General features: G+C 40.2%; 1 protein-coding gene across 10 annotated transcripts in view; it reads left to right on the top strand.

Moving 5' to 3' along the window:
* CDH8 (cadherin 8) overlaps positions 1 to 26,648 on the top strand; it is a 361,598-nt gene that overhangs the window by 263,661 nt on the left and 71,289 nt on the right. For 7 of the 10 annotated variants that reach the window (XM_069026620.1, XM_069026617.1, XM_069026616.1 and 4 more), the window contains 2 exons: positions 1,524 to 1,818; positions 18,382 to 18,501. In XM_069026620.1, coding sequence (XP_068882721.1) covers positions 1,524 to 1,818; positions 18,382 to 18,501 — 415 coding nt within the window. Of the gene's footprint in view, positions 1 to 1,523; positions 1,819 to 18,381; positions 18,502 to 21,880; positions 21,950 to 22,000; positions 22,062 to 26,648 lie in introns of those variants that run through there. The other 3 variants (XM_069026621.1, XM_069026625.1, XM_069026624.1) reach the window with 3 other exon arrangements.

The raw sequence follows: 26,648 nt of genomic DNA, 5'->3' as shown, positions 1-26,648 counted from the left end.
GCAGGGAATGCACTGGTGGCCAGGATTTTGTATCTGTAACAAACCACATCAACAGGGAAATCAGCCCTGCCTGCTGCTGTCCACTGTTCTCACTGCAAAACACCGAGGTTTGAGTTTCCTGAGCTCTTGAACAGCTGAATGCCTCAACAGATGGGTTGTAGATAGAACTGTTTGTGATCAATTATGGACAAAAGAACCTGCAGAGCCACTTGTGACATAAGAATCTCCCTGTGGTTTGGCTGTAGCTGGTGTTACAAGGCTTTTCTCCACACCTATTTTAATATCCTAATGCAAGCTCTTATATTAAATGATGCTGCTGCCTGGCCCTGGCAACCCCTGCTATCAATTGAAGAGTAAAATGCATAACCAGCAACAACTTCTGTTGAGCTGTCTGCACAAAATGAGCAAACAGGAAAAAGTCTTCCAGTATTGCTTGTAACTCATGTTGCAGCCTAAGCAAGTTGTACACATTTCCTTCAGACTATCTTTCGTGAGGCAGAGATAAATAATAACACATGCAAGTTACATTTTTAATAATGTTATTCACTTCTTATTGATCATATTGAGTGTGTTAGACCTAATAGTAAACAGAACTTAAACCACTATTGCTGTGTATTCAAGTTATTATCCTGTAATTTTGAATGTGTTGACAGTGATACATATGGTCCAACCAATTCACAGTCTCACCTTCACAACTTAAAAATTATTGGAGATAATCTGATATTCAGTATTTGGCTCTGAGCCTGCAAAAAATCAATGAAAGTCCTTTGTCTCCAGTTTTAATTAATAAAATCAAAATAAAAAACCTCTCTTTTTTATACTGCTTCATATTATTATAATCCTGTCTTGTTTTTTGAAGAGCTAAATACAAATTAAATACAATTTTTTTTTTTTTTTTTTTTTATTCTGATGGGACTTGGAGGAGAATAGGAAGATATGTGCAAGGATCCTTCTTCCAGGGCACATACTTTTAGAATAAAGATCTTAGAACCTTTTAAGTTCTGCGAAGATCTGAGTTATGATAGAGTTCTGAATTTCTGTGACTGCTGTCTGTGACAAGATTCCATAGATGCCCATGTTCAACCGTTTCCAATCACCTGGAAATAAGCTGAAAGTAATAACAAAAAATAAGAAGTTAGATTTAAACATATGTTATTGTTAACCCTTCCCTTCACCCTTTGATCTAATAGGTTAAGGACATTTTGTACTTGTTCATTTTGGCTGATAATGGTTCTGAAGGCATTTACATTTTAGAATGGAGATTTAAAATATATATAACAGCTGCTTTTTAAATAGAAAGTCTAATTATGCCTGTGATTGCATTCATTTTTGATTAGTGTGCATAAATCCCTGCTCTCCATGTGTATTCAAGCTGAGATATGGATCACTGGTGCTGGGATTGAAGTACAAAGGAACAACTTGAGAAAATGTGTAGTTAGACCAAAGCAAAAAAACCCCAAAATTCTGTGTGTACATTTTTTTGTCTCTAAAATGCACTTTTTTTTTTTTCCCCCCCCTTTTAGTTGCACACAGACCTGGACCCTGGCAGCAGCAAAATCAAGTATATTCTGTCGGGAGATGGAGCTGGAACCATCTTTGTGATCAATGACAAGACTGGGGACATCCATGCCATGAAAAGGCTGGACCGGGAGGAGAAGGCTGAGTACACCCTCACAGCGCAGGCAGTGGACAGGGACACAAACCAGCCCCTGGAGCCCCCCTCAGAATTCATCATCAAGGTTCAGGACATCAATGACAACGCCCCAGAGTTTGTAGAGGGCCCCTACCACGCCACGGTGCCCGAAATGTCTGTTGTAGGTACGTATGTCTGAGCATCCCAGACTCTGGCTGCTCACAGCTTTGGCCATGCCAGGAGGCTGTTGAGTTGGTGATGAATAATAAGGTGTTTATTATGTTGTTAGCATTCATTTGCATATTTTCAAATCTTTTCTTGGCCGAAGCTTTCATCTGCAGCACAATAGTCGAGTCCCTCAGCAGTAAGAAAATGACTAACAGCTGTATTAATGTGTCTTTCTTTGTCCAACAACACTTTAATGGGCTAAATTTATATTTCCCTTCTGACACTGCAGTTAGAGTATTGTTATTGAGAAGGATTTATCAAGATTTGTCCCAGCATGATGCTCTAATCCTATTGATACTTTGTTGATGTTTAATTATCTGTTTGTGTGTTTTCCTACACTTGCAGGGCATTGATACATAGTTGTTTGTTTTCCTCAAAGTGCAATTGTAATCAGGCAAAAACATTGAAATGAAAGATGCTGTGTCTGGGAATTGGTGGTTAGGCTCTAGAGTGGACTTAACTAATTAGCCACAGGATTTGCATGGATGATGGAAGGGAAAAGCAGAGAAAGCTGTGGAAAAAGATGGTGAAAAGGGAAATTAACTGTGTGAAAGCAGAAAAGAGAAAGGAGAAGAACATAATCTTCTTAATATATTTTACTTATATTTATTCATTTTGTCGGATTAGTGTGAATCTGTTTCCTCATGGATTAATATATTAGAATCTTTTCTGCATAGTTTGTCCCTTGGTTTGTGTGTGCAAGTGAAGGTCCTCACAGAGGCAGATACTGACACACCCAGGGCCTCACTGCCCACGGCACACATCGAGTGCAGCTCATCTTCAGCTGTCACTGAAGCCAAAGGGAAGCAAACCCACCAAACCAAGGGAATCCATTTCAGGGCAATAGAAGAATTCAGCATAAGCAAAAGCATCAAAATCTAGCCATGAAATGCAAAGGAAATTCTAAAGCATTTTAGTGTTAGGTTGAGGATAATGTGCTTTTCAGAGATTTGTCTACATCTGTCAAAGCAAGGTAATTGAAGGAGTGCCAAGACACTTTGTGAAATAAAGCAGCATCCTATCACAAAGTTTCAAAAACACCACCCTTATTTAGCTAAAAAGAGGAGGAATGTGAGGAGCCAGAACCATCCTCTTGCTCACAGCACAGTGAGTTACACCAAGGCATTGTCAGATACAAGTGTGATGCACTGACTTCAGGGCCATACCTGAGGCTTTGCTTTCTACATCAGCTCTTCTCCAGCAGATTTTCATATCTTGATTGCATTGAATTGCTTGTGCCAAAACTGATATGTGAATTTTCAAGCCTTCATTTCAGCTCTTTCACTAAAACATAGCTTTTATGTGTTGAGTTACTTCTAATTATACATCGGCACAAACATAATATGGACCTGCCTTCAGAAGATATTTCAGCCAAGCTCTAGGTGAGCAAATGACTCAATTAAATAAAAAGTGAGAATAAAAAAAAACAGAACAAAGCAAACAAACAAAAAAAGAAACCCTGTGTGGGAGAAGGAGGAAGGAAAACTGAATGCTGTTATTTCTTTTGTGAATGGGGTTAATGTAGTATTCTAGGGAAAAAAAGATATATGCAAGAAAAGAAAAGATGGTTTCTGATCACAAAGCCTACTATAAAAATAATTAATATCTGTGTATATTTATAATCTGTAATAAAGACATGGCCCCTATCCAAGCAGTATTCACTGCAAAGAGGAGAAAAAAAAACAAACCCCAAACTGAAAACTTTAACTGGAAACTAGTCAGGACATCAGATGAAAAAAAATCTAGTAAATTGTTAACATGAGGCTTAAAAGATGGTAAATGAATGAGAGGAAGGGAATAAAAGAGAATTAAAAGATGAAATATTAGCAAAAGAGAGGGAAAGTGAAACAATTGAAAAAGGTGAAAGAAGAAGGAAAAAGGTGAAGAAGGGTCATGAGAGCTTAATTATAAGTTAAAACTTCATCTGGGAAAACTTTATTGTAGAGGATTGTAGTAGAAATGTCCAATGGCTGGATATAGTTTAGGGAATAGTAAAAGGGGCTGGGTCCTGGAGGAAGATGTTTCACCTTTTCCCCAAGTGTGCTGGAAAAAGAGAAACAGTTCCTCTCTGACCTGCCTCTGAAAGGACCCAGTTCCACACTGTTATGTATTCTTAGGTTGCATGGAAGAGTTTTGTCCAAAGGCAGTTTTTTCTAACAAAAATGTAGGTAGAGATTTGCAATAAATCACCTGAGAGGCCTGAGGTTTATTACATTAGCTCTGAGTTTTGCACATCCATCCCTTAGGATCCCTGGCCCTTCCATGTGTTTCACATGACATTCCTATGGGTGCATATTTCCAAGCTGTTGCTCTACAGAAGCACAAATGTGCACTCCTGCTCTTTTGTTGAGAAACAAAACCTATTTCTCTGCTGTTGCTTCAGAACTCAGAGAATGGTCCTGATTGCGTTACATGGGACATGAATCAGTGTAAAGTCTCTGCAGCAGAGGCAGTGGAGTCTGTGTCTTAATCTCTAATGGAACCAAATGTCAAGGCTGGAAAGTGGAAGATAAGAGTGTTACCCTTCACTAATGCTTCTGTTACTATTTCCATCTGCTTTCCTCTCTTGACCCACAGGTAACAACATCAAAAGCTGAAGGAAAGGACTCACTGTAAATTATTTTCGATTTCTTGAAGGTTTTTTTTAGCTCTCATAAAATTACTTTAATTCCTCTATGATGTTTATAGGAAGACTCTCCCTTTCAGAGTTTAAGGAATTTTTATTATTTTCCCGCCACTAAGAGTATTTCACTTCTATTATCCACTTACTTAATTCCCTTAAAGAGATCTCCACCCACTGCCAATTTCAGCCTTGACACTTGTACAACACAGGCATTACTAGGCAGTGTTCTTACTCAGGATAAAACAAAGTTCTACTGAACCTTTTCTTTCCTCAAAACGCTTATATCAATTTTCTGTTCTGAAACAGAAGACGAACTCATATGCTCTCTATATATAGTTCTTATATAATGAGGATGCAGTACAAGGCATTTTATTTTTGGGCCTCTGGGGAAGGCAGTGCATGAAATACAGATGAAGGCTTTAACCTTCCATTGTTCTAAGGTTCTAACACAATGCAGTTTTTCTAATAGGTACCTTAGACTTGGTCTTACGTTCCTGGCTAGAGGAGATATATTATAGGAATGTCAGGGGTTGTTCAGACTATCTAGAATTGGAATGATAAACTATGGGGATATGAAAACTGGCTTCAAACTGACAGAGTAGGGTTAGATTAGAGATTAGGCAGGAATTGTTCCCTGGGAGGGTGGGCAGGCCCTGGCACAGGGTGCCCAGAGCAGCTGTGGCTGCCCCTGGATCCCTGGCAGTGTCCAAGGCCAGGCTGGACATTGGGGCTTGGAGCAGCCTGGGACAGTGGAAGGTGTCCCTGGGCATGGCAGGGGTGGCACTGGATGATCTTTACTGTCCTTTCCGTGGCAGTTCTGGGATTCTGTCCCTAGCTGCAGTGTGCCAGCACATGTGGGGCTGTGTGTGTGTGCCAGCGTACGAGAGCTGCACACGGCCACGGCGTCCCCTGCTTGGTTCTTACTCTGTGTTCTGGTGCTCTCTGGAAAATCCTGCTTCCCTACTAAAACAAAAGGATTTGCATGGCTCTCCTCCCACAGCCTGGTGCAAAGAGGATCAGTATTACCCGGAGCTCTCTCCGGGAGGAGTGCTGCTCACTTCTCAGCTGTCTCTGCAGAGCATACTCCCACACGCGCTCGGTGCCGACCGCGTCACTGTTCAGTTATTCTGAAATCATTTATTTCTCTCTGTGAGCAAAGAGACCAGCACATTCCAGGAAAATAAAAAAAAAAAAAAAAGTTTTGAGAACTAAATTGGATTTTTTTTAAACTGTAATTCCTACATAATCTACCGTAGTAAGCCCTGTTCCCCAACTCCAAAAATGATGATTTTGCTTGTGAAAGCTAATAGTGTATATGGAGAATATGTTCTTTGCTGAAATGGTGCACTTTAATCTTTTAATTATGATATTAATTTTCTTAAATAATCAAAGATCAAAAAGTGAAATCTGTGGAATGACTTCGTTATACCAAGTATTACATTTCACAAATAGGAAATAATTTAATTTTTCTGTAAATCTTGCTTAATCACTTTAAAACGTAAAAGGGCACAGTGGGGTAGAAACTCAGTAAAAACTTAAAAAAAAAGATTTGTCAGTGCTTCTGGGAGGAAGAACCCCTAGATTCTATTTTTTTCCCTCCCCATTTGTCTCTGAACTCTTTATCTATGCCTGCAGTGAAGATAGAATATTATGTAAATGAATGAGCAAGCTTGGAAGATCCATAAGGGTAATTGGAACCAGTTCTGTAGCTTATTTAAAGAAAAAAGAAAAAATAGAAAGAAAGAAAAGAGGAAAAAAAAAACCCACACCCTCCCTTGAGTATATTCTGTTTCTGTATTACCTTCTCAGCTACACACAGATTCATGAATTCCCCAAAACATGTGCAGAGGTGGTAATGGGAGCCAAAGTAGATATTGTTTCCCGAAGCAGAGTTTTAGGATCCCTTTTTTCAGGACAGGAATGAGGAGTGAAATCTCTTGATTTCGCTCTCAGTACAGCCAGGAGTGTTTAGACAGCGAGCGTCATGTTGAAAGACAGGAGACGACTGAAGCAGAGTGACAAACGTGTTGGTGAAATAAAAAAGGACACAGATGGAAAAGGAACAAAAGCCATAAGGGAAGAGAATTCTCTCATAGTTTGCCTGAATTAAGGTAAACAGACAAACTTTAACAATCTCCAAATATTAAGGCTTCTCCTGACAGTCACAAAAAAAAATTAATAAGGTACACGCAGCGGAATTCAGTCTAACATTGCTCTAGAAATGTTTTTGCCTTTGCCACTTGAAAACAGTAACAATATGAAAAAGCTTAGAATATTATTTTTGTCCTTAAATGCCTCCATGAAAGGTCTTTACTGGAAAGGGTTTAGGCTTTCAGTTGAGTCAGAATATCAATTTTCAGTTTTGGCACAAGTACATCTACTTAGGAATGTGTTGCCTTGAATCAAGGTTTGCCCTTGATTACACCACTGCAGATAAGAGTTTCTGTCTTTTTTTTTTTTTTTTTTCAAAAGTAGGGCAGGGTTCTTTAGTCCAGCCAGGTGTATTAGGAGCACACTGTACATAGTGCAGCTTTCTTTCCAGTTCTCCCAAAGACATTCATTCTCTTCCACTTACAAGTTGTTTGCCAAAGGACAAAACCTGCTGCATATGAAATCAGCATGCAATGTCTGACACGAATAGTGATAAAACAACTTGAAAAATTAGAAAGTTGTGATAAAAACCTGACCTGAAATGTTATCAAGATCAACTGCACTGTCTTGCTGGGGTCTTTATCATTGATTTTTAAGGCACTGAGCATGACTGTTAAATCAATGATAGTTTGTCACAAAATTGTGGAGTAAAGGGACTGCAGCACTGGGGTCAAGTACAAATTAGCCCAAAGGGTAAATGCAAAGGCAGTGTAAAAGCTAAGGGAAAAACCAGCAGATGTTGTAAAATATGGCAACAATGTACCAGCTGTTAAAAAAACCCTGTATTTTCATGTCGTCTTCTTCCTCCACTTGTTCCTCTTGTGCATAATCACATTCAGTAGCTGTGGGACTGAGGAGTTTTATGTGAGATTTCTTTGGTGAGTTAGCATGTGTTTAAAACGGGCACGCACAACCTTCAGGAAGGGCTCAGGACACCCAACACCAGGGCTGGCTGGCTGCTCCTTAACCTGACTCCCTAAGAAAACAGTTCTGAGCACGTGCTGCTGTTTCTGTGCCTTTCATTTCTCATGAGGCCTGATCAAAAATGTTATTATTTTTCTGTGCTGTTCTTACATGATCATTATGAGCTTGAGGACCATGGTGAAATTCTTTAGGGGTTTGTAGGCTGATGCTTTAGCTGTCCCCATCTCTATTGTCCTGAGTGTACTAAGCTTGATTGACAATAGAAAATTACCAAAATCAGTGGGATTGCTCCAAGTAGTTTGTGCCAATGGCAGAAAATACTTAAGTATTGAGGTTCTGAAGTCACTGAGTGGTCCTTAGGAGCAAGGCCTGACTTACCTGTGCAAGGTGTGGAGCTATTGATGTGTGCTGGTTTCTTAGACAAACACTGCCTTTCTTCCTCTCCATTCACTTTGTCTCCATTTGTCACAAATCATCCATTTTTTGCACACGTGCATTCCCTTGGCACGAAGGAAAGTTGTGCAGATGACATAGTGAAGATAAACTCTGCAGGAAAAATCTGCTGGGATCAGAAGTGAAGTCACAGTTCCTTATGGAGTTCTTCCAGATGGAGAAATTCATCTTCCCATGATGTTCCTCTTTCAGGATGAGGACAGACAGACAGAGCTGTCACATTTTGATCATGTGATGGCAGAGCAGAGGAAATTTTGGCAGTCTCAGGTGAATGTCCTGTGTACCTACAATAATCTGTCCTACTGTGGTTTTTCCTCTTGCCTCATAGCCACAAACACCTTGTTATTTTTGCAGATATTCTGCTTCTAAAATCCTTTGTGCGCTTCCATTTGTACATATCAAATTTGTCATTGTGTTTGTGTTCTGTGACTGTGTGAAAATAAGTCTCTGACTCAGGTTTCTGATGCATTCTCTTCTGGTTACAAGTTTAAATCTACTCTCAGCATGGATTTCTCACAATTTTCCAAAATGTAAAATTTTGAAGGAAAAATAAGGTGTTTCAAAGAGTGGTAGGGTTTGATTTTGCAGGCTTTGAAACTGTGTTATCTCATTTTTGTAAGCAGCTTGTCTGGAGACATGAGCCTGTTTGCTGGCCAAGGGATGATGCCTAAGTGGAAAACAGAGGGAGGAGAGGAAGTAGAGCAGCACAGGTTCCTGCCAGACTGATGCTCTGTGAAATGCCACAGAACAGGTCTGGAGAATAATCTCACCTTTTTCAATCACATGAAATGTAGAGAAGGTCTCACCACAGGGTAGAAGGTTCTAGGTCAGAAAATTAAGTTCAGTGGGGTAATATTTTCACAGAAACTTTGATTGCTGTAACTTCTATTCCTCTGCTAGCACAAAGGCTTGGCTTTAGAACTCTGGGGACCAACACTACTCAAACTCTTCATTAAGTGGCCTGTGTTAGACATCTCTCTGAGGGACACACTTGATATTTGGCAAAATGAGATGCGATTCAGAATCCACCTTTTTCTCTGGCGCTGGTCATTCCCCACCCTGCCCTGAGCTGACACCTCTGTCTTTGTTTAGGTCCTGTTTTCCCATGAAAACAGCTCAGCAACTGCCTGTGGAGCTGCTGTCAACACAGCTTCCTCTGGAATCAGCCCTGGGAGCTGCTGGGCAGCTGATTAACTGTGCCCCTTCCCTGGGCCCAGAAGGGCTCTGCTGCCACATGCTGGCCCCCAGTGGCCTGAGGGGACAATATTTCAGACCCTGCTTTTGCACCCTGGGTTACAGTTGCTGGCACACCAGGCTTTGCTCTCCCAAACAAAGCGAGCAGAGCATCAAAGCTGCAGAATGATAGCAGCCACTTTCTCTTCTCACCACACAAAGTCATAAATGAAAGAATTTCTGCAGTAAACAGCCTAGGCTGCTTTATTATTTATTTATATATTTTTTACAATACACCTGAGCATAACCCAAAACTTCCACTGGCATCAACAAGACTTACAGTACCTTTTTTTCTGCTTGATAATATAGTGTACAGTGATCATCCAATTTTACTGCCTTTGCCTGGGGACCTCGCAGAATGAATGCTGATGAAATAGTCAATTGATTAGAGACAAGCAGTCTTTCAAAAAGTCCTGAACAGAAGAGGAGCTATTTCCCACTTCTCTCACAAATATCAATTAATATTCTATAGCAAGGGTGATATCTAAAGGGAGAATAAAAAAAAAATTGCATGAAAGGAAAACATAATTCTTTAAGCCAAACATAAAATACATTTTACCCTTCTGCTGTTGCCTGTGATGTTTCAAACCGTGTACTAATCCTAACAAACAGCCACCCAGGGGAATTTGTAAAGGAATACCTGCAGGCTCTCTAATGGCACCATCTCATAAGCTGTAGCAAGAAAGAACTGCCAGCCTTAAAACTGAAAAGGCAGTGTCCCCTCTTGTTAGATCCACTCAGGTAAACCCAGGTAACATCAGCCAGGATAATTGCCGGGGAGGCATCCATATCCCTAAATCTGAATATGCATTTCTGTTGTAAAATATTTCTGCTTCCAAAAGGTTATGTTAAAAAGGCACAATCAGAGTTCCAAAACAATTAGTTTATGCAGAGAAAAAAATGGTAAAATATGCAGTTGATTAGATTTCCCAGCCACGCTTCCTCCAGCTCTCATTATACAGCTGCGAGGTGCGGGGCTGCCAGCTCGCTCCATTCCGTGGATGTACAAACAGCCTTTTTCTCCAGGCATAGCCAGCTCCTCTCATACTTCTGCAGTCACACATTTGCATACAATATGTTTTTCGCATTTCCCTCACATGATAAAACGTCCTTAAAACGGCACATGAGCAATCTGCACAAACACTGGTGCATTACATGCCGTGAGTTGTGCGTTTGCTCAGAGATTTGGACTCAGACATGTACTGCATGACATTAACATTCTTTAAAGGTTTCATTAACTTCCTAAAGCATCTACTCCAAAAATTTCATTGTGAAATATGTAACAGTCTGGGAGGAACAGTCTGGATACCTCTTCTGCTTGTGGAGCTAAACAGCACTTAGTGTATCAAAGGTATGAAAGGATTATATTACTGGTGGAACCAGGAAACAGCTTCTTGCATTTTCCTGCATGGTGCTACATAATTTATTATAGACCAAGCTGTTAGATTCTTCCAGATTCTTTCATTCAACCAGATTTTCAGGGGCTAAAACTTTTGGTTTAGATTACCAGTTCTTTAGAGCAGCATCTGCCATTTCCTATAGGTCTGTAAAGTACTAAAAAATCTCTTTTTTCTGTGCATTTCGGTGAGATTACATTAAACTACTTATATAAAACAACCTGCAAAACAAGCAAGTCATGCTTTGTCACTCATGTTTAATATTAAAAACAGAATATGAACTGTATCTGTTGCAGTTTAGTTCAGAAAGTGTATACAGGTGTCCGTATGAGTATATAAGTGCACACAGCTGTTGAGAAAGGTATACACAAGAAGAAATGGCCTTAAGGTGCTCCAGGGGAGGCTCAGGTTGGACAGCAGCAGGAATTTCCCCATGGAAAGGGTGCTCAGGCCTTGGCAGGGGCTGCCCAGGGAGGTTTGGAGTGGCCATCCCTGGAGGTGTCCAAGGAAGGGCTGGAGGTGGCACTCAGAGCTCTGGGCTGGGGACAAGGTGGGGATGGGGCACAGCTTGGACTTGATGGCCTTGGAGGGCTTTTCCAACCTAAATTGTTCTGCGATTCTAGGATTTTATGATATAGAGAGAAATTAATGTAAACAAAACCAAAATTCTTGAAAGGTTTCTGCTTGTCCTGTTTGGTGGAGTGTCAGCTTTACACACTTGCAGTTCCTGGAAGGCTGGAGTCAGAGACTGGGGTGGCCTGTTTTGAGTACATCTTCAAAAGAGAAGAGTCGCAGGATTGAAATTTAGACATTCACATCAGCTGGCCAATTTAATTTCTGTTCCTCTCCAGTCAGCCAAGAAAGGAGGATTCCAGGAGAGGATGATTCTGTCTTCCTCCCTCAGGTAGAGCAGGCAGGTGGTTCAGCTAGGTATGTAATTTAACCAGTTGAGCCTAAAACTGAGTTGTATGAATAACCCTCTTTTCCTTCTTCCTTACCTTAATCATCATAAACAAGATCATGACAGCATCACAGTATTTCACTACTTAGAGTCAAATAAATTACAGTTGGGAAAGACAAATTACCCTATTAGTTAATCTTCCTGTCTTTCCAGGGTTTTCCCTTAGAATACATTATCCAGCATCCTGTGCAAGAGAGTGAACTCAGTGAGGAGGATTCTGTTATTTCCCTTGGGAAGCTATTCCTCCTTGTACAATTTCTCATTGCAAGGAAGCTTTTGTTGTTGTTTTTGCCTTTGCAGAAGATTCAGTGAAGTCTTGTATCTGTGTATTTGTGTGGTTCTCATCACCGACACCACCAGTACTACATCTGTAACATACACAAATTCTCTTTCTCATTTCTACCTCTAGAAATAATTGCATATTGGATTCTGCCATAGATACAGTTGAATGCATGCTGGCATTCCTGTTTCTCCAGCATGGCAAGCACAAGTTGTCCATTTTTCCCTCAGTGGAGTGTTCTGGCCCATATCTCTACTGTTTACCTCCGCTTAGGGTGTCATCTCTTGCCTCATTAATCTTTCATTCATTAAGGGTCCAATGGATATTTAAAAAGCAGATATTTAAAAAGCAGATATTTTTCTCTTTTTCTCATGCTTTCCTCTAAGTGTGGGAAGATCTGGAAAACTCACCCAAGCCCTGTGTGATCTGTTCCCAAAGCAGCCCCTGACATTTTTGCGTGGTTCTGAGGTCCTGTGGGTGCTGTAGGTCAGGCAGCAGCACCACCATGTGCTGGCAGCATTCCTTCCCAGGGCTATTCACATCCTCTCAGCACAGAATCATGAAATCATGGAATTCCTGGGCTGGAAAGGACCCACAAGGATCAAGTCCAACAATCTCCTTGTCTCTGTCTGTCTGTATTTGTCTATCCTGGTACTTGGCTCTTGGAGTCTTTGGGGAAAGAACCTTCCTGCACTGTGAGATCTGATGCACACACTGGGCTCCCAGAGTTTTGGCAATGAAGTAGCTGTTAATAAAAATACATTCCAATGCAGGTGCAGAAGGTAGAGTTGAAATAATAGCATATGATCTGCAAAAGAACCCTTAAACACTCAAGCAACATTCCCACAATTTATGTGTGTATTTATATATCTGCATGAGCACCAAGATATGCAATGATACTTTATATGGGTAATTTGCATATGTTAACAAGTTCTGGAGTGCTTTAAACAGATTCCTATTTCATAGACATTTCCTTTATTTGCTTAGTGAAACCTCTAATTCATAGATTTTGTCTTTAGAAATGGTCTCATGCAATCATGCAGGATGATAAGCTTAAAACTATGTTTTTGCATTTAAAAAAATGAACAACAATGAAAAATAAATAAGAATAAGTTCCTTCAGCTTTGAGGCAGTAATAATTTACATGTCAAGAAGTTATGCAGGTTTTTATGAGATTATTGCAGTTTTATTCAATAAAAAATTGTTACCATGACAACAACTGTCATGCTACCTGTGAGATTATAGCAAAGAAGGACAGTGAAGAAAAGGCTTCATTTTGGAAAGAATGCTTATCTGACCTGCTGGGTACAAACAATGCTTTGTGTGACCACCCCTGGCTGCAGGGCTTCCATCAGCCCAACTCCAAAGCCAGCTGAAGGTTTTGAAGCACAGGGATCTTCTTAGGGAAACAAAAGAGTTGGTAAATAATGTGAGGCTTTGCCATGCAAATACTCTCCTAATGTCCTGTCAGGTTGGTAATCAGATCTTTGGAATGAAATGGAGATTTCAGCCTGTCAAGATTTGGGAAGGTTAGGAGAAAAAGGGTGAGTGAGACCAAAAAGGGCATCAGAAAAGCAAAAAAACACCAGACAAACCCAAAAGTCCCTGGGAAGATGAGAAAACATGGTTCCACCAGGTTTCATTATGGTCATGTTATTTATTTTTACCAGCCATTGCAATCTTTCAGCAAAATGGTTGTTCATTGAATATGGATTCATGTAAATTCCTGGCACCAACTATTCATTACCTCCTCTAGAACATTCACATTTGATTTTTTGGATTTTTTTCTTTTCCCAGTGCGCACATTTCACTGCCACACCAAAAGAATTTGCTTTCCTGCTCCCTGTGGCAGCATATGCATTTTTCTTTCTGACTAATGTGCAGACTCTGTACCCTGGCCTGCACGTAAAAACATAGCCAAAACAACAGAAAAGCCCTAGCTGAGTACACACATCTTATTTTTCATGATGGTTTTTAATCTTAGTTCGCCAGCAAACACAGGCTTCCTCACCTAACCAAGTAAAAATACTCCTGTTGTTAATTGTGTGTCTGATTGCTGGCCTGATGTAAAGACAGAGTAAAACAATCTGACACTGACAGAGTAAAACAATCAACAATGGCTAATGGTTAAAGCACATCAGAAGTGTTCATTAATTAAAATCTGTTGAATCTCTGTGCAGTCTATATTTATGGTGGTTAAATCCATATTTAAGTGTCATTATCACTGCAAAAGTGTACCAGAGGAAAAAACACACAAAGTTTTTTAACAGAACATCTTAAAATTTGCCTCATCTCCCAAAAAAAAAAGGATTTGGTTTACATAAGGCAACATTAGGTATGTAAAGAAAAAAACCAGTGTCTATGTTGTTGGGCCAGATTATATAAAACTGCAATATTATTGTAATTAGGACAACAGTGACTTGGACTACAGTAGTGGCTTTCTTATAAAAATGGCACCATTTCAAATTTATAGTGCCTGGCTAAATGAGTTTGTTGTAGCATTGACAAAGAAACAAACACAAGCCAAATGTAGTCAAACACAAACAGAAACCTTAGCGTTTTATTTGCTGGGCAGAACCCAGAATGTTGTTTTTCCAAGAGCATTTACTTAATAAGTGCCCTTCCCTGCATTCTTACAACTTTTTCAACACAAAATTTTTAGCTTTAAAACTTTAAGCACATTATGCTAGTAAAAAATATTTATGTACATGTAGTTTATAACTGCAGTGTCTGTAATGGAGTAAAATCCTGCTTAAATATTGATAATCCAAAGCTTGGAGAGTTCTGGGGTGGAGGTTGCCTAAACAAGAGCCATGGTGGCTGTGAGTTCCTTTTATTCTGCATTATTTTTCACTCAGTTCTCCAAATCTTTTGGTGCCCAGGTTCTGTCATCTGTGGGGCTGGGATTGGTTGTTCCATGTGAACTCTGCACATTGCAGGGGAACCAGAGCAGCACTGACTTAGCAACATCACCTGCAGGTGTGGAGGGGACAGAGTTTGCTCCTAAATATACTGATTATTGCCAGTGTGAACAGCATAATGTGGCGTGTTTCACACCTGCAGAAGATCTGACTCAAGGCATAAAGAAAAAAAAAATTCGAATTAAAGGTGATAAAATTTAAACTGTGCCAAAGCTTAACTAATTTCAATAGTGGAAGCTATTTCTTTAATTTCTGTTTCACGATTGCTCACATCTTCCATAAACAATTTTCATCAGCAAGATTGTTGGGAGCAAATTACTGGATTTGACAGGCCTCAGAAGTGTGTATGATGGTCGGAAATGAAGTGCTGAGAGACAGAAACAGGCTGGGGAAGAAATTGATTTCTAGGAGGCAGAAGAGTATTTCAGTTGTCCATTCCCTTCATTAATTTTATTAGGTGAGATTATAATCACACTTCAAGTGACCTGTAAGGGAAAGAAAAATAAGATTATGCCTTTCCCCCTTCCTTTTGTGTACTTTAACTGGAAATACTGGCTCACATACCACCCATGTATTTTTAATACATGTATAAACTTCAGCTGAACTTGGGGTCTCAATAAGTGATTGAATTATTTTATATCACACGAAAAAAATCCTGATAGCTGAGCATCAGGATTGGAAGCAGTGTTAGACACTGAGTAACGCTTTTTATTAGGGTATATTCAACTTTTTTATTCTAATGAACACTTAGGATAAAGAATGTGCTTATCAAGGAATCAGCATACCCATTCAAGTCTGGGAATCTTGAAATAAATATCTATAGAAAGTCTCCAGGAATTCTCAAGCGAAGAAAGATAAGAATAGAAATTATATATCAAATCTTTCTAAACAAGCAATGTAATTATTTCTGAAGGCCTTTGAAATGAGAGCCAGCTAGGAAAATCAAACACAATCTCCAAGAAGTCAACAGTTTTATTTCTTTATTTTCCTTTGTGTATAAAGTATATAATGAAAACAAAATGAAACAGTCTAGATGAAATACTCTAACTAAAATTTTCACTTTGTGATGAGCCTTATCTTATTGCATCCCTGTCCCACTGTATGGTGTTCTGCACAAACATCTTCTGTCTTAGGAGATTACAAACCACAAGTTTTATGACAGCAGCCACAGAAGGGAGCACATCACCTGCTACTTCAGCCTGACTCCAGCTGAAGGAAGCTCTGAGCCTGCATTCATGGCTGGTGTCACACCTGGGACTGGGCTGCAGGGAGCGTGGGGATGTGCTGGGATGTGCTGGGATGTGCTGGGGTGGTGGGGCTGTAGCCTGAGTTCCAGAGAGGGGAGGTACAGCTTGGCTGAGGGATGATTGTCTGTGGGAACAGCAAAACAGAGCCCTTGTAACAGGTGTGAGCTACAAAAGTCGAGCCAACAGAACTTAAACATGTGAGACGATCCCATTTGCTACAGCTTCTCGTGCTCTGTGACTCCTGTGGGCAAGCCACAGAGGGGCCTTCTGTCCCTCTCTTCCTGCAACATCCGAGCTCAAGCTTCCTGCAACTTCCTTCTTGTTGTTCCCTGTTTTCTGCAGCCTGTGCCACGGCCTCTGAGTGTGTCCCAGGGCTGCTTCCCCCTTCCTCTTTATATTCTCCTGTGTGTGAAGGAGGGCACTGAGGGTATCACCTGCAGGCTGAGGCTGCTGAATTTGCCACAGGGCTGGGCACCACACGTGTCACCTGTGTCCTTTATCATTTCCACTCAGAGCTCTCAGGAGTTGTCTGTTAGTGTCTGGTTGTCACTGGTCAGACAATAAATTTCTGATGTTAATTCCCTACAAACACACCACCAAGTTGAGGATAAAGTCCATTTCTCAGGCTCAGTGACAGGATAAAAACTATTCTGTTAAAGGTTAGGTATAAGATCACCTTTCAGCATCAAATACAGTTAAGCTTCAAAACATGGACAGTTTGCATGTTTATAAAACAGGCTCAGCAAGCTGTCAAAGAGAGATGTGACATAATCTTCCTTTTCCATGGGATGTGCCCCAGCTGCAGGACTCCTCTGGCCCCTGCTGAGCTCAGGAGAGATGCTGGGGGGGTGCTTTCCCTCTGGGTGGGCCATGGTGGAGCTCACACTGATCTGCCTCCCTTTGCTAATATTCTCCCCTATAAGAATGGGCAAATTTGCACCAAAAAGAAATGACCAATACAAGCCAAAGGCTTTTTTCTTTTAGCTCTAGTGAGATACATTTCAGCAACCCACACTCCTTTCCCTGGAAATTATTCCATTACTTCCTTGTAGCAAACCTGCCACAACCTAGGTCTGTGCAGAGCTTGTGCTCCCTAAGAGAGGTGTTCTCCATCCTCCCAAATCCTGCCCTCCCAAACCACAGCCCCACACCCTGCCCTGGTGTTTAAGTGGCCAGGTGGGAAAGAGGGAAATGGCAGCTCTTGGGTCATATGCAAATTATATCTAAATAAGCAAACATTCCTCTAAATACAGCACCTACTGTAACCCCCAAAACTGCCCCAAGCCATAACAACCTTACAGTACAGGGAGAGAGGAAGATGTGCCAAAGGGATCTCCTTCCCCTTGCTCTGCCACTCCTGTTCTGAAGGGCCATGGGATCAGGATTCAGCAGCACACCAAGGGTGGGAAGGAACAGGAGGTTATTTTTACTGGCATATCCAGAAAAGGGGATTTTTGGTGGGTGCTGTCATTATTTTCCTTTCAGAACATAATTCAGCCCTTGACCTTTCTCCTGCTCTTGCTTTCTCTCCCTCTGTAGATACTGTCTTTATTGTCAGCCTAGTTAACACCATCATACTTTTATGTCAGCCAAAAAACATCTCTGCAGCAACCTTAATGCAACCAGCTGAATTCCATTCCATTTTGCTTCTTACAGAAATGCAAGTGCTATGTTGTCTAAGAGATAAAAAGGGTAATTTCCTTATTTTTTTTTCTATTTATTTTTGTCAGAGTATGGAATTTATAACCCTGGCTGAACAATGGCCCCCTGAGTGGCAGATACTCATTTCAGAGACAATCATTGTTGTCCCAACTCCGTCACTGTGGCCACATCAAATCATTATCGTGGCTGCAAGCCAAAGGAAGAAAAAAGAACCCTTTTTATTATTGTTTTTCTATCTGGTCTCTGTAACTTAGCAAAGTTTTTTTTCAAATGTGGATTTGCAAGCCTTAAATGCCCAATATTATATTGTATTATTAACCTTGTGTTTTGTAGCCCTTTGATATCATTCCTTTGAAAATGCTTGAAGTCTGCACAGTTCTACAGGTAGCTTTAAATGCATTCTGCAAAGAAACTTTAAATAATACAGATACAAAAATGGCTTTTATTTTACCCTGAAATTCAGGCTGCTGGCACATATCAGCTTGAAGGAAAATGTTTTGTTTCTGTTCCACAAGTAATACTTTAACTTGTTACTGTTATTTTTCCTTCTTTCATTATTGTTATACAGCTCCCAAGGAAATGAATTTTTGTTTCAAATTAGTTTTTGAATAAGATATGCAAATTTCCAGGGAGTGTAAACATTAATTGTGTGTATTCTTTCTATTTAGGCACCTTTGTTACTAAAGTAACAGCTACAGATGCAGATGATCCAGTGTATGGGAATAGTGCCAAGCTGGTTTATAGCATCCTGGAAGGACAGCCTTACTTCTCTATTGAGCCCCATACAGGTAGGTGACTCTGAACAGCAACCCCTGGCTCAGGAAATCACCTCACCTTGCTCCAGGGGAGGCTTAGATTGGAGACTGGGAAAAATTTCTTCATGGAAAGGGTTGCCCAGCGCTGGCACAGCTGCCCAGAGTGGTGGTGGGGAGTGCCCATCCCTGGAGGGATTTAAAGCTGTGTGGATGTGGCACTTGGGGATGTGGACAAGGTGGGCTTGGCACTGCTGGAGAATGGTTGGGCTCGATGACCTTAGAGGCTTTTTCCAAGCTGAAGTAACCCTCTGGTTGTATTGTAGAGGTGACCATCCCCTGCCTCCTGTGCATCTCATCACCCAGGTGTAACCCAGGTCTCACTCATGTTCCTCAGAGTCTGATCTTGGGGGAAAATAAAGGAAAACCAGGGATTAATGCTAATGGGAGTGATGGTGTGGCAGTGTTACAGAAGTTACTGGAGCAGCTGAAAGGCAGAGGAGGAGCTGTGTGACAAAACTGATCAGGGAATGCAGGGCTTGCCCTGTGGGATTTGATGAGCATAATATCATTTTCATTCTATAGAGTCTATAGCATTCCCAGTTTAGCTTGGGAATTTCAGTGAATAGATTTTGTGTTTTCATTGAAAATTCTCTTTCTTGATTGGTTGGATCAATTTGAGGAGAGAAAGAGCATCAATAGTGAGTGTTGGCATGAAGTTTCATTGGCACACATTTAGGGTAACTTTATTTCTCTGCGGTGTTACAGTCTTGGAAGTCATCTGAAAGAAGTGCCAATAAATCCATTCCCTCCTGTTTTCTGTACATATGTTTTACTTACAGCAAATTCATTTAGTTATGTCTAAAAACCAGGTTTTAGGAGGATTTGATAATATTTCTAATATTTTTTCACCTGTTGCTAGAAGTCCTTTCTAATCACTGAGTGAAGATGTGATCTCCTAAGGAGATGAAAACTAAAACTCTTTTTAAAGCATACAAATACCCACCTGAATTGATACAGCTGTAAAGCAGTAAAATTGGAGTAAAAATTCTTGTCCTTGTGCAGACTAAGAAAATTATAAAATAAATGCTCAGAGAAATTATTAAAGAATTCTTTTGGTAGATCAGGTGTACTAAGTTTTCTCACCAATACTGAACACAGTACTCCTGTAATCTTTAAAATACGGAATTTCTTTAAATCTTTCTGGTGAAATGGCATGGAAAAATTGTTTCCTATTCCTAGAAATGCCCTAACTTTATGGGATTTTATGTAAATAGTATGCATCAATAAATATTAATGAATTAGTCCATTAAAGGGGGGGTTTTCTGGTTGAAGGACAGCTATCCTAAATGTGAAAGGGATCTCTGGAATGTGATTCAGCCTTTTATTTTTACACTGCATGTAAAATAGAGTTTTACAGAGAAAAATTCTAGCACAGTACAATGGAAAAAGAGCAGCTTGTTCCAAAAATAAGTGTGTTAAGAGAGTGTTATTAGAGAAGGCCCTTAGCTCCTGCTGGCTCATTTGTCACAGTCGTGGAAATATAACTCTGAGCAGACCTCTGACCATCAAGTATCAAAATATACTGTTTGGTTTCTTTAATATTACAAATTATTGCCTGCAGTAATGACTTGTGTGAGCTGTGTTAATTAGAGGGGAATTGACTGTAGGGTTTTTCTCAGCTTCTGCTAGGGAAAGTTAGTGCCTTAGCATGGGAACACATCAGCTTTCCTAAAGGAAATGAGAAGTGCATTCTCCACCTACACAGAAGATTTTCTTTCCCAGAAAAATGGCCTGAAAGAACTATTCCAAATGTTAAAAAAGATTTCATTTTACTCAGTTTTCTTATTTGTATTGCATTAAATCCTGATGCTTAATCCAAAGAAGTAACTATTCCTCACCTAGGAAAGTGATTCCTGTTCTCCTGAAAGCCAGAGAGAGCTCCAAAGCTTCTTGGTGAAAATCAGGATTTTTCTCCTGTTTCACTGGCGTTAATTTCCCTCTCCTCCCTTCATTTCCAGATACAAATATTCCTTTGCAGAGCAGATCAGTTACCATGAAAATGACATGTTAGTGTCTGAGGAGAATTTATTCACAAAGAATTCAGCTGTGGCCAGAGTCCCTAAGTGGTTTCATGTTATGGAGCTGCTGCTGAGTGAATGAATGGCTTCAGATTCCCCATTTTTCTAGATCTGTGGAGAACATCAATTATGTTCTTCTCTAATTCACTGCAACAGGATGGGTTTCTGTACTGAGGCTGTTCCCTGTTTCTTTGCCCTCTCTATGTAGTGTCCTTCATCTGTGGTGGAATCCTGCTCTCACCAAATTGTTTAGGATATGTAAAATATAAATATATATAAAAGCTTAATCATTGAACCAGCCAGATGGAGGTAGTTATGTAGAAACTACAGCCACATATACAGGGTGGAAAAGATTGCTCTAAAGCAAAATGTCCAAAGCAAATACAAAGTGTGAAGATGTTGGACTGTTTCTTTATATTTGTCCAACCTTTGCAACGTGAACCATCACAACTCTCGGTAACTAAGCCAGGAAAACACATTTTCTTGTAATCCTCAGGACCCCCAGGGGAGGTTTTCAAGCAGGAAGATGTTTGAATACTGTTGTGACAGTGTACAAACTAAAGCAGAGGAGGTGTATTTTACCCCAGACAAATCAAACCTGAAGATGATCTTCCACGTGTGGTACATACTTCAGGGTTTGAGGGTTTGGGATATTTTTGGGGGTGGGAGGGAACATGGGTGTGTGTACAGCTGCATTTTCTCTGTGATTACATTTCATTAGTGCCCTGATAAGTTGAAAGCCTTTTCAATTAATTAGAAACAGAATTGTTTCTGAACACAGGTATTGTGTCTTCCCCAAAATGGAATCAGCATTTTCAGGAATGGGCTATGTGGGAGTGATCCACTTCAGAATGTAAATATTTTCTGTCATTCCTAGGAGCGTATCGAGCGTTACAGAAGTATGGCTACTGAGAGCTGATCTATTTACTATTCTTCTAGACGACTGGCCTTTTATTATCTTTCTTAGAAACCAAGAGTAAATGTAGTCCTGTGCAGCTCCAGCACCAGGGAAGCCTGTCTATATATATATATATATTTAATTTCCTGGCTCAGAGTAAGGATTGTCTGACCTTCCTGCTTGGTTTTAATGGCATGCAGAGAGTGAACCATGAGGAATTAACCCAACCAGGCCTCCTGATTCCTCTGCCTCTATAATCCTGAGAACAACAAGAGAGAGCAAAGGAGTAGGATGTGCCTTCATGCCTGTGCTAGGAAAGGTTCTCACCCCTGAGGGTAAGTGTGAGGAAAGCAGTTGTTTACTCTCCTGCTTTTTGGTTCCTCCTGGCTTGGCAGTAACTGGATGTGGCCCTTATCTGAATCACTCTCAGCTGCAACTCTGGCATTACTCTCAACCTCCTCACTGAAACAATTCTATAATGCTGGGCACAAAGAAACAAGTGTTGGTGAGTGGCCCATAAAACAATAATTTTCCATTACCTGAGATGAAAAATGCATATACTGCTGCAGTTCTAGTTTGCAAGTCCTTCTGTAAGAGTTATAGACACATGAAAGGAGGTAATTCGGAAGTTATTTTACACTCAGTGCTCTGAATGTGGCTTAGGGTAAATGCTTTTTTGATGGCTTGTTCTGAATATTTTTCCCTTTTTGTAGGTGAATTTTATTATGACCACTGGTTTGTTGGATAGAGGGTGGATATAAATAATACATGACAAAGACACAGATTTAGATTTTTCTGTGAGAGGCAAAACTTACAATGTGATGGCATCAGATTAGTAACGAAACTCATGGTGGGCTGAAATATATTCCTTATATCATTATGGTTCCATCTCAGTAACTGATGCCAGGCTCCCTGCCTAGTGTGTTTTATTTATAAAGGTACATACACGAGTTGTATGGATTCTCTCATAATCCAAATGATGACAATCCAAATGCTGGGAAAGGGGGTTCCTTAAGACTGCTAAAAGTAGCTGGAGTACACTTCTCACTTTTAAGCTTTTTCAAGGATATTAAATCATGACTGTCAGCTTTAAAATAAGATTATCATAATGGAAAGTAATATGAAGTGACACTGTGTTCTACAATATAGGGATAGCAGAGGAAATACATTTTCAGCTGTGTCTGACTTATTTACATTTCACATGAACTTAAATAATGTCACTCCTACACACACCTGAAATATAGTTACACGAACAAGGCAAATTACAGCAAAGCCCTACTGCACTGGAAAGCACATGGGATCAGTGGAGCACAAACCCTTAGTCTGGGGGGAAAAAAACAGCTTTTAAGCATTGCCATCTTGGATATTGGCATTTGGTACACAGCCCAGGCTCAAGGAGGTACTGCTGAGATGAGTGGAAGAGTCAGCAGACCCAGAAAGCTGAAGACTCTCTTCACAGAATGTGGATATCTCTTTGGAGAGTGAATAATTGTGGGGTTTCTCCCAATACCTGGTTTAATTTTCAGCTGGAAGGGCACATACGTTAAACAGCAGAGTTTTTAATGATTTAGTGTGTGGCCATCTCTGGTGCACAGTGTTGAACCCTTGAAATCAGCACATAAATGAATTTGTTTCATTCAGTAGGAGGAATGAAAATGTCACTCAACAAAAGCCAGATCTGAATCTTTTATTTTAATTTGCAATCTTGCCTCCATTTAGACATTATAATAGAGTCCAGCAGAATGAAAACAAGCAAGGGAGCAAGAGGGGATAAACCAGCAAGGTTTCAATTACAGATATGTTTGTGATGTTCAGCCTGTTTCTTCTATCTGGTTGTTACTCTCCAGTTCATTTCCAATGGTACACGATGCCCTCAGAATATTGTGTGTAAGGCTGATAAGAGTTGTCATCATAAAAAACCACTGCTGAGATACTGAGAAAGTTCAAAGCAGGATAGTTAAGGTCAGGAGAATATTACTTATAATGAAAGATTGATTGAACTTCATTTGTATAAACTGGATCAGAGGTGATTAAAGAAGGATTTGAAATCACTACACAAATATTTGAGAGGTGTTAATAAAAGAGAGACATGGGGACTGTTGCTGTAATTACACATGACACAATGACAGGGAAGCACTTCAAGATGGAGAGAAATGGGGAAACAGTTTTGGTACAGGAAGGAGTCTACTACTGTAAGGGGAAAGTAATGAGCTGCTAGGAACAGAACTCACTCGTGTTCAACAGAGCCTTCCTAAATAGTTCAGCTTCTAAATACTTTAGATCTAAACCCTCATGGGATTAACGTAGAGAAAGTACTTTTTCAACATGAGTCAGAGCGTGGATTGAGCTGCTGCTTTCCAGCTCATTTTATTGACTACTGCTGCTTCCACAGCCGTGCCAGTTACTGCAGATTTCAAGTTAAGTAAACTCCTAACTGAAATAATAAAAAGAGGCATGAACTGGGATGGGTGGGTGTTGTTCTGCTTTAGCAAGAGGCAGGTAGAAACTCCTTTTCATAGAATTGTAGTATCACAGAATCACAGAGTGGTTTGGGTTGGAAGGCACCTTAAAGCTCATGTCATTCCACCCCTGCCACGGGAGGGACACCTTCCCCTAGAGGAAGGCAGGTGTGTGCAGCAGCATCCAGGTCCCTGCAGCCCACAGAGCAGCATTCCCAGGGCAGCACTGTGGCTCCAGCACACACAGGGATTCCTGGAGTTTGTCACTGATCACTGCTCTTACAGCAGTCAGGCACAATGCTGGGAACAGAGTCTGTTTTCACACTGCTGGGAGTCTTTCCTTGTCTTTGTGTACTAAATAGTCTGTGCAGCCGAGGAGATGTGTCAAGGTGCTTGTACTGAGGCTCTTTGGTGGCCCTGTGAGTTGTCTTGGTGACAGCCCATTAGGAGAGGGCTGGACTGACACAGAGCCAGAGCAGAGCTGAGTCAGTCCCGCAGCTCTCGCTCATTAGCTACAAGAATAAAGTGCAGCTATTATGGATCAGGTATTAGGATTGGGCCCTTCAGTGGCACCAAGAGCTGTCCTTGCTGATTAATAAAAGAAGCATAAAATCACTGCAGGGACGTTTGAAAACAGTTCTGCTGGTCTGCAGTTGGTAAAGCTGAGTGGCTTAAGATCAAGGCAGATTGGCGTTTGCAAAGAAGCGTTTTCTGCTTCTTGAGTTTATCAAATAATGGCAGTAACAAGAACAGCTGATACCACACATATTTCTTGCATTTCAGAGCAATAGCTCTATCATTTTAGAAAGCTCGTGAGGTAGTTTGAACTTGACTGTTCCTCATGCTGAGTAGGAAAATGGGCAACATACTTAAATAATGTTGTGCTTCAAGGGCCTGAATTAGAGAGAGAGGAATTTGAACTACACAGCTGGAGTTGGAAAGCACCTGAAAAAGAAGCCAAGGCTACTTTCTGTAAAGTGTCTGGTGTAATCACAGCTATTAGATGGCTACAAATAGAATCCTAAGGAAACAAGGTCATAAATGCAGTTCCAAATGTTTATTTACTGCATTTGTTCTCAGCTGGTGGGAGGGTGATCTTTTCACCACGCCAATGAAATGGTCCCAGGGAAAAGGCAATGGCTGGTAAGAAGAGCTTAAAGCTTTGTACCCATTCTCTAAAACCCAGAGACAAGTTCACCTGAGCTAAAAAGGCAGCATTATAATGGGTGTTATCCAGTCATGTCCTGTAGGATATACTTCTAGCAGAATGCACACAGAGAAAGGCAGGTAATTTCCCATGCAATAACAAACTTGCAGGGTCTGCTTCAGAATGAAAACAAGAGAAGAAACCACAAGAATTGTAGCAATATGGGCTTAAAAAGAAAATCCATTAATCTTGGGTTAAAAAACACGAATTAATAAAACCATATTCAACTTTAATCTCATGGTTTAACAAAAAGTGCCATCTTCCTCATACACTTTTTAAAAATAAGCATTAGAATAAAATATGTACACTATTAGCTCTTCTATTGAAAATACAAAAATGGCACAGAAATATAAAATGTAATATAGCATTTGATTCTTCACCTAGTCATTATTTTTACTGTGTCTAATGTCTTTGATTTGAAATATATCTAGATCTGAATGTAGTTCATACAACTCCTGTAATTAATGACTTTTATGGAAAGTTAGGCAGCCTTGCTAGAGATTGCAGATATGTTTCCTTCTGCTAAAATAAAAATCCTACGGCATTAGAACTAAAGAAGAAATTAGAATATTTGATGATAATTCTTATTAAGGAGATTATGATAAAGGTGAATAGAATTTAAAACAGTGGATCAGTATTCCTTTATCACATCATCAAAGTACTACATTTTTTTAAACTTTGAGTAAATGTAGTTGTGATCTACTCATTTTTTAAGAATTATGGTGTAGATTTTCCAGAGATCTCCAAATGAACCTTTTTTATGAACTGCTAAAACCTCACTGTGCTTCTCGGGGAAACAAAGAATGCCTCTCACGGCTCTCTGAAGAAACTGCAAGATTGATTTTGAGGAGTTTGGGTCCTAAATGACTGTTATATTTAATAAGAATCTCCACCAAGATTTTAGCACAGAAGGAAGAACAAAGCAATTACTTAGCTCTTGCAACATGAAGTAGGGAAAGTTCCAAAGTATCAAAGTATGCAAGTCAAAATAGCAGGAAGTCTTCAACAAAGCATGTGAGATGAATGGGATGCTTGAGAAAGGCTTTTCAGGGCCAGGTTCCAATTTTGCATAGTGCTTGCTTGGTTTTGTGCCATGTGCTCAATTATTATTATGTACAGTTTTATAGCATTATCATAAAGAGATCCTTTAAAAAATGGAGAGAAAGGTGAAAGCCAGGTCTTTATTTCTGTTGCTTCTTTTGCTTCTCTTCTTCCTTTTCATGAGCTGCAGCCTCTGCCACTTTGCTTCTTTTCCCCTGGTCTTTTTTGGAGTGAGACAGTGTATATTCTTCCAAATAGGTTTTTGAAAGTAGTCCCCAGGGGTGCATTTTAACTGATTCAAGTTGTGAGGCAGATTGTGCAAATTGCTCAGTGTGTGCAGTCAGGACCACTGCACAACTAAATCCCCTTCTGCAGCTGCTTTATTTGCTGTTGAGCAGTGGGACACCAATGGCTGTTTAGGAAAAGCAACTCAGCCAAAAAAAAAAAAAAAAAAAAAATAGGCACTTCAATATTGGCAGGTTTCATCCTTGGAAGGA

Source organism: Aphelocoma coerulescens, chromosome 11 (genome assembly GCF_041296385.1).
Source record: "Aphelocoma coerulescens isolate FSJ_1873_10779 chromosome 11, UR_Acoe_1.0, whole genome shotgun sequence".
NCBI classification, from domain to species: Eukaryota; Metazoa; Chordata; class Aves; order Passeriformes; family Corvidae; genus Aphelocoma; species Aphelocoma coerulescens.
This window is presented reverse-complemented; position numbering and strand designations above follow the sequence as displayed.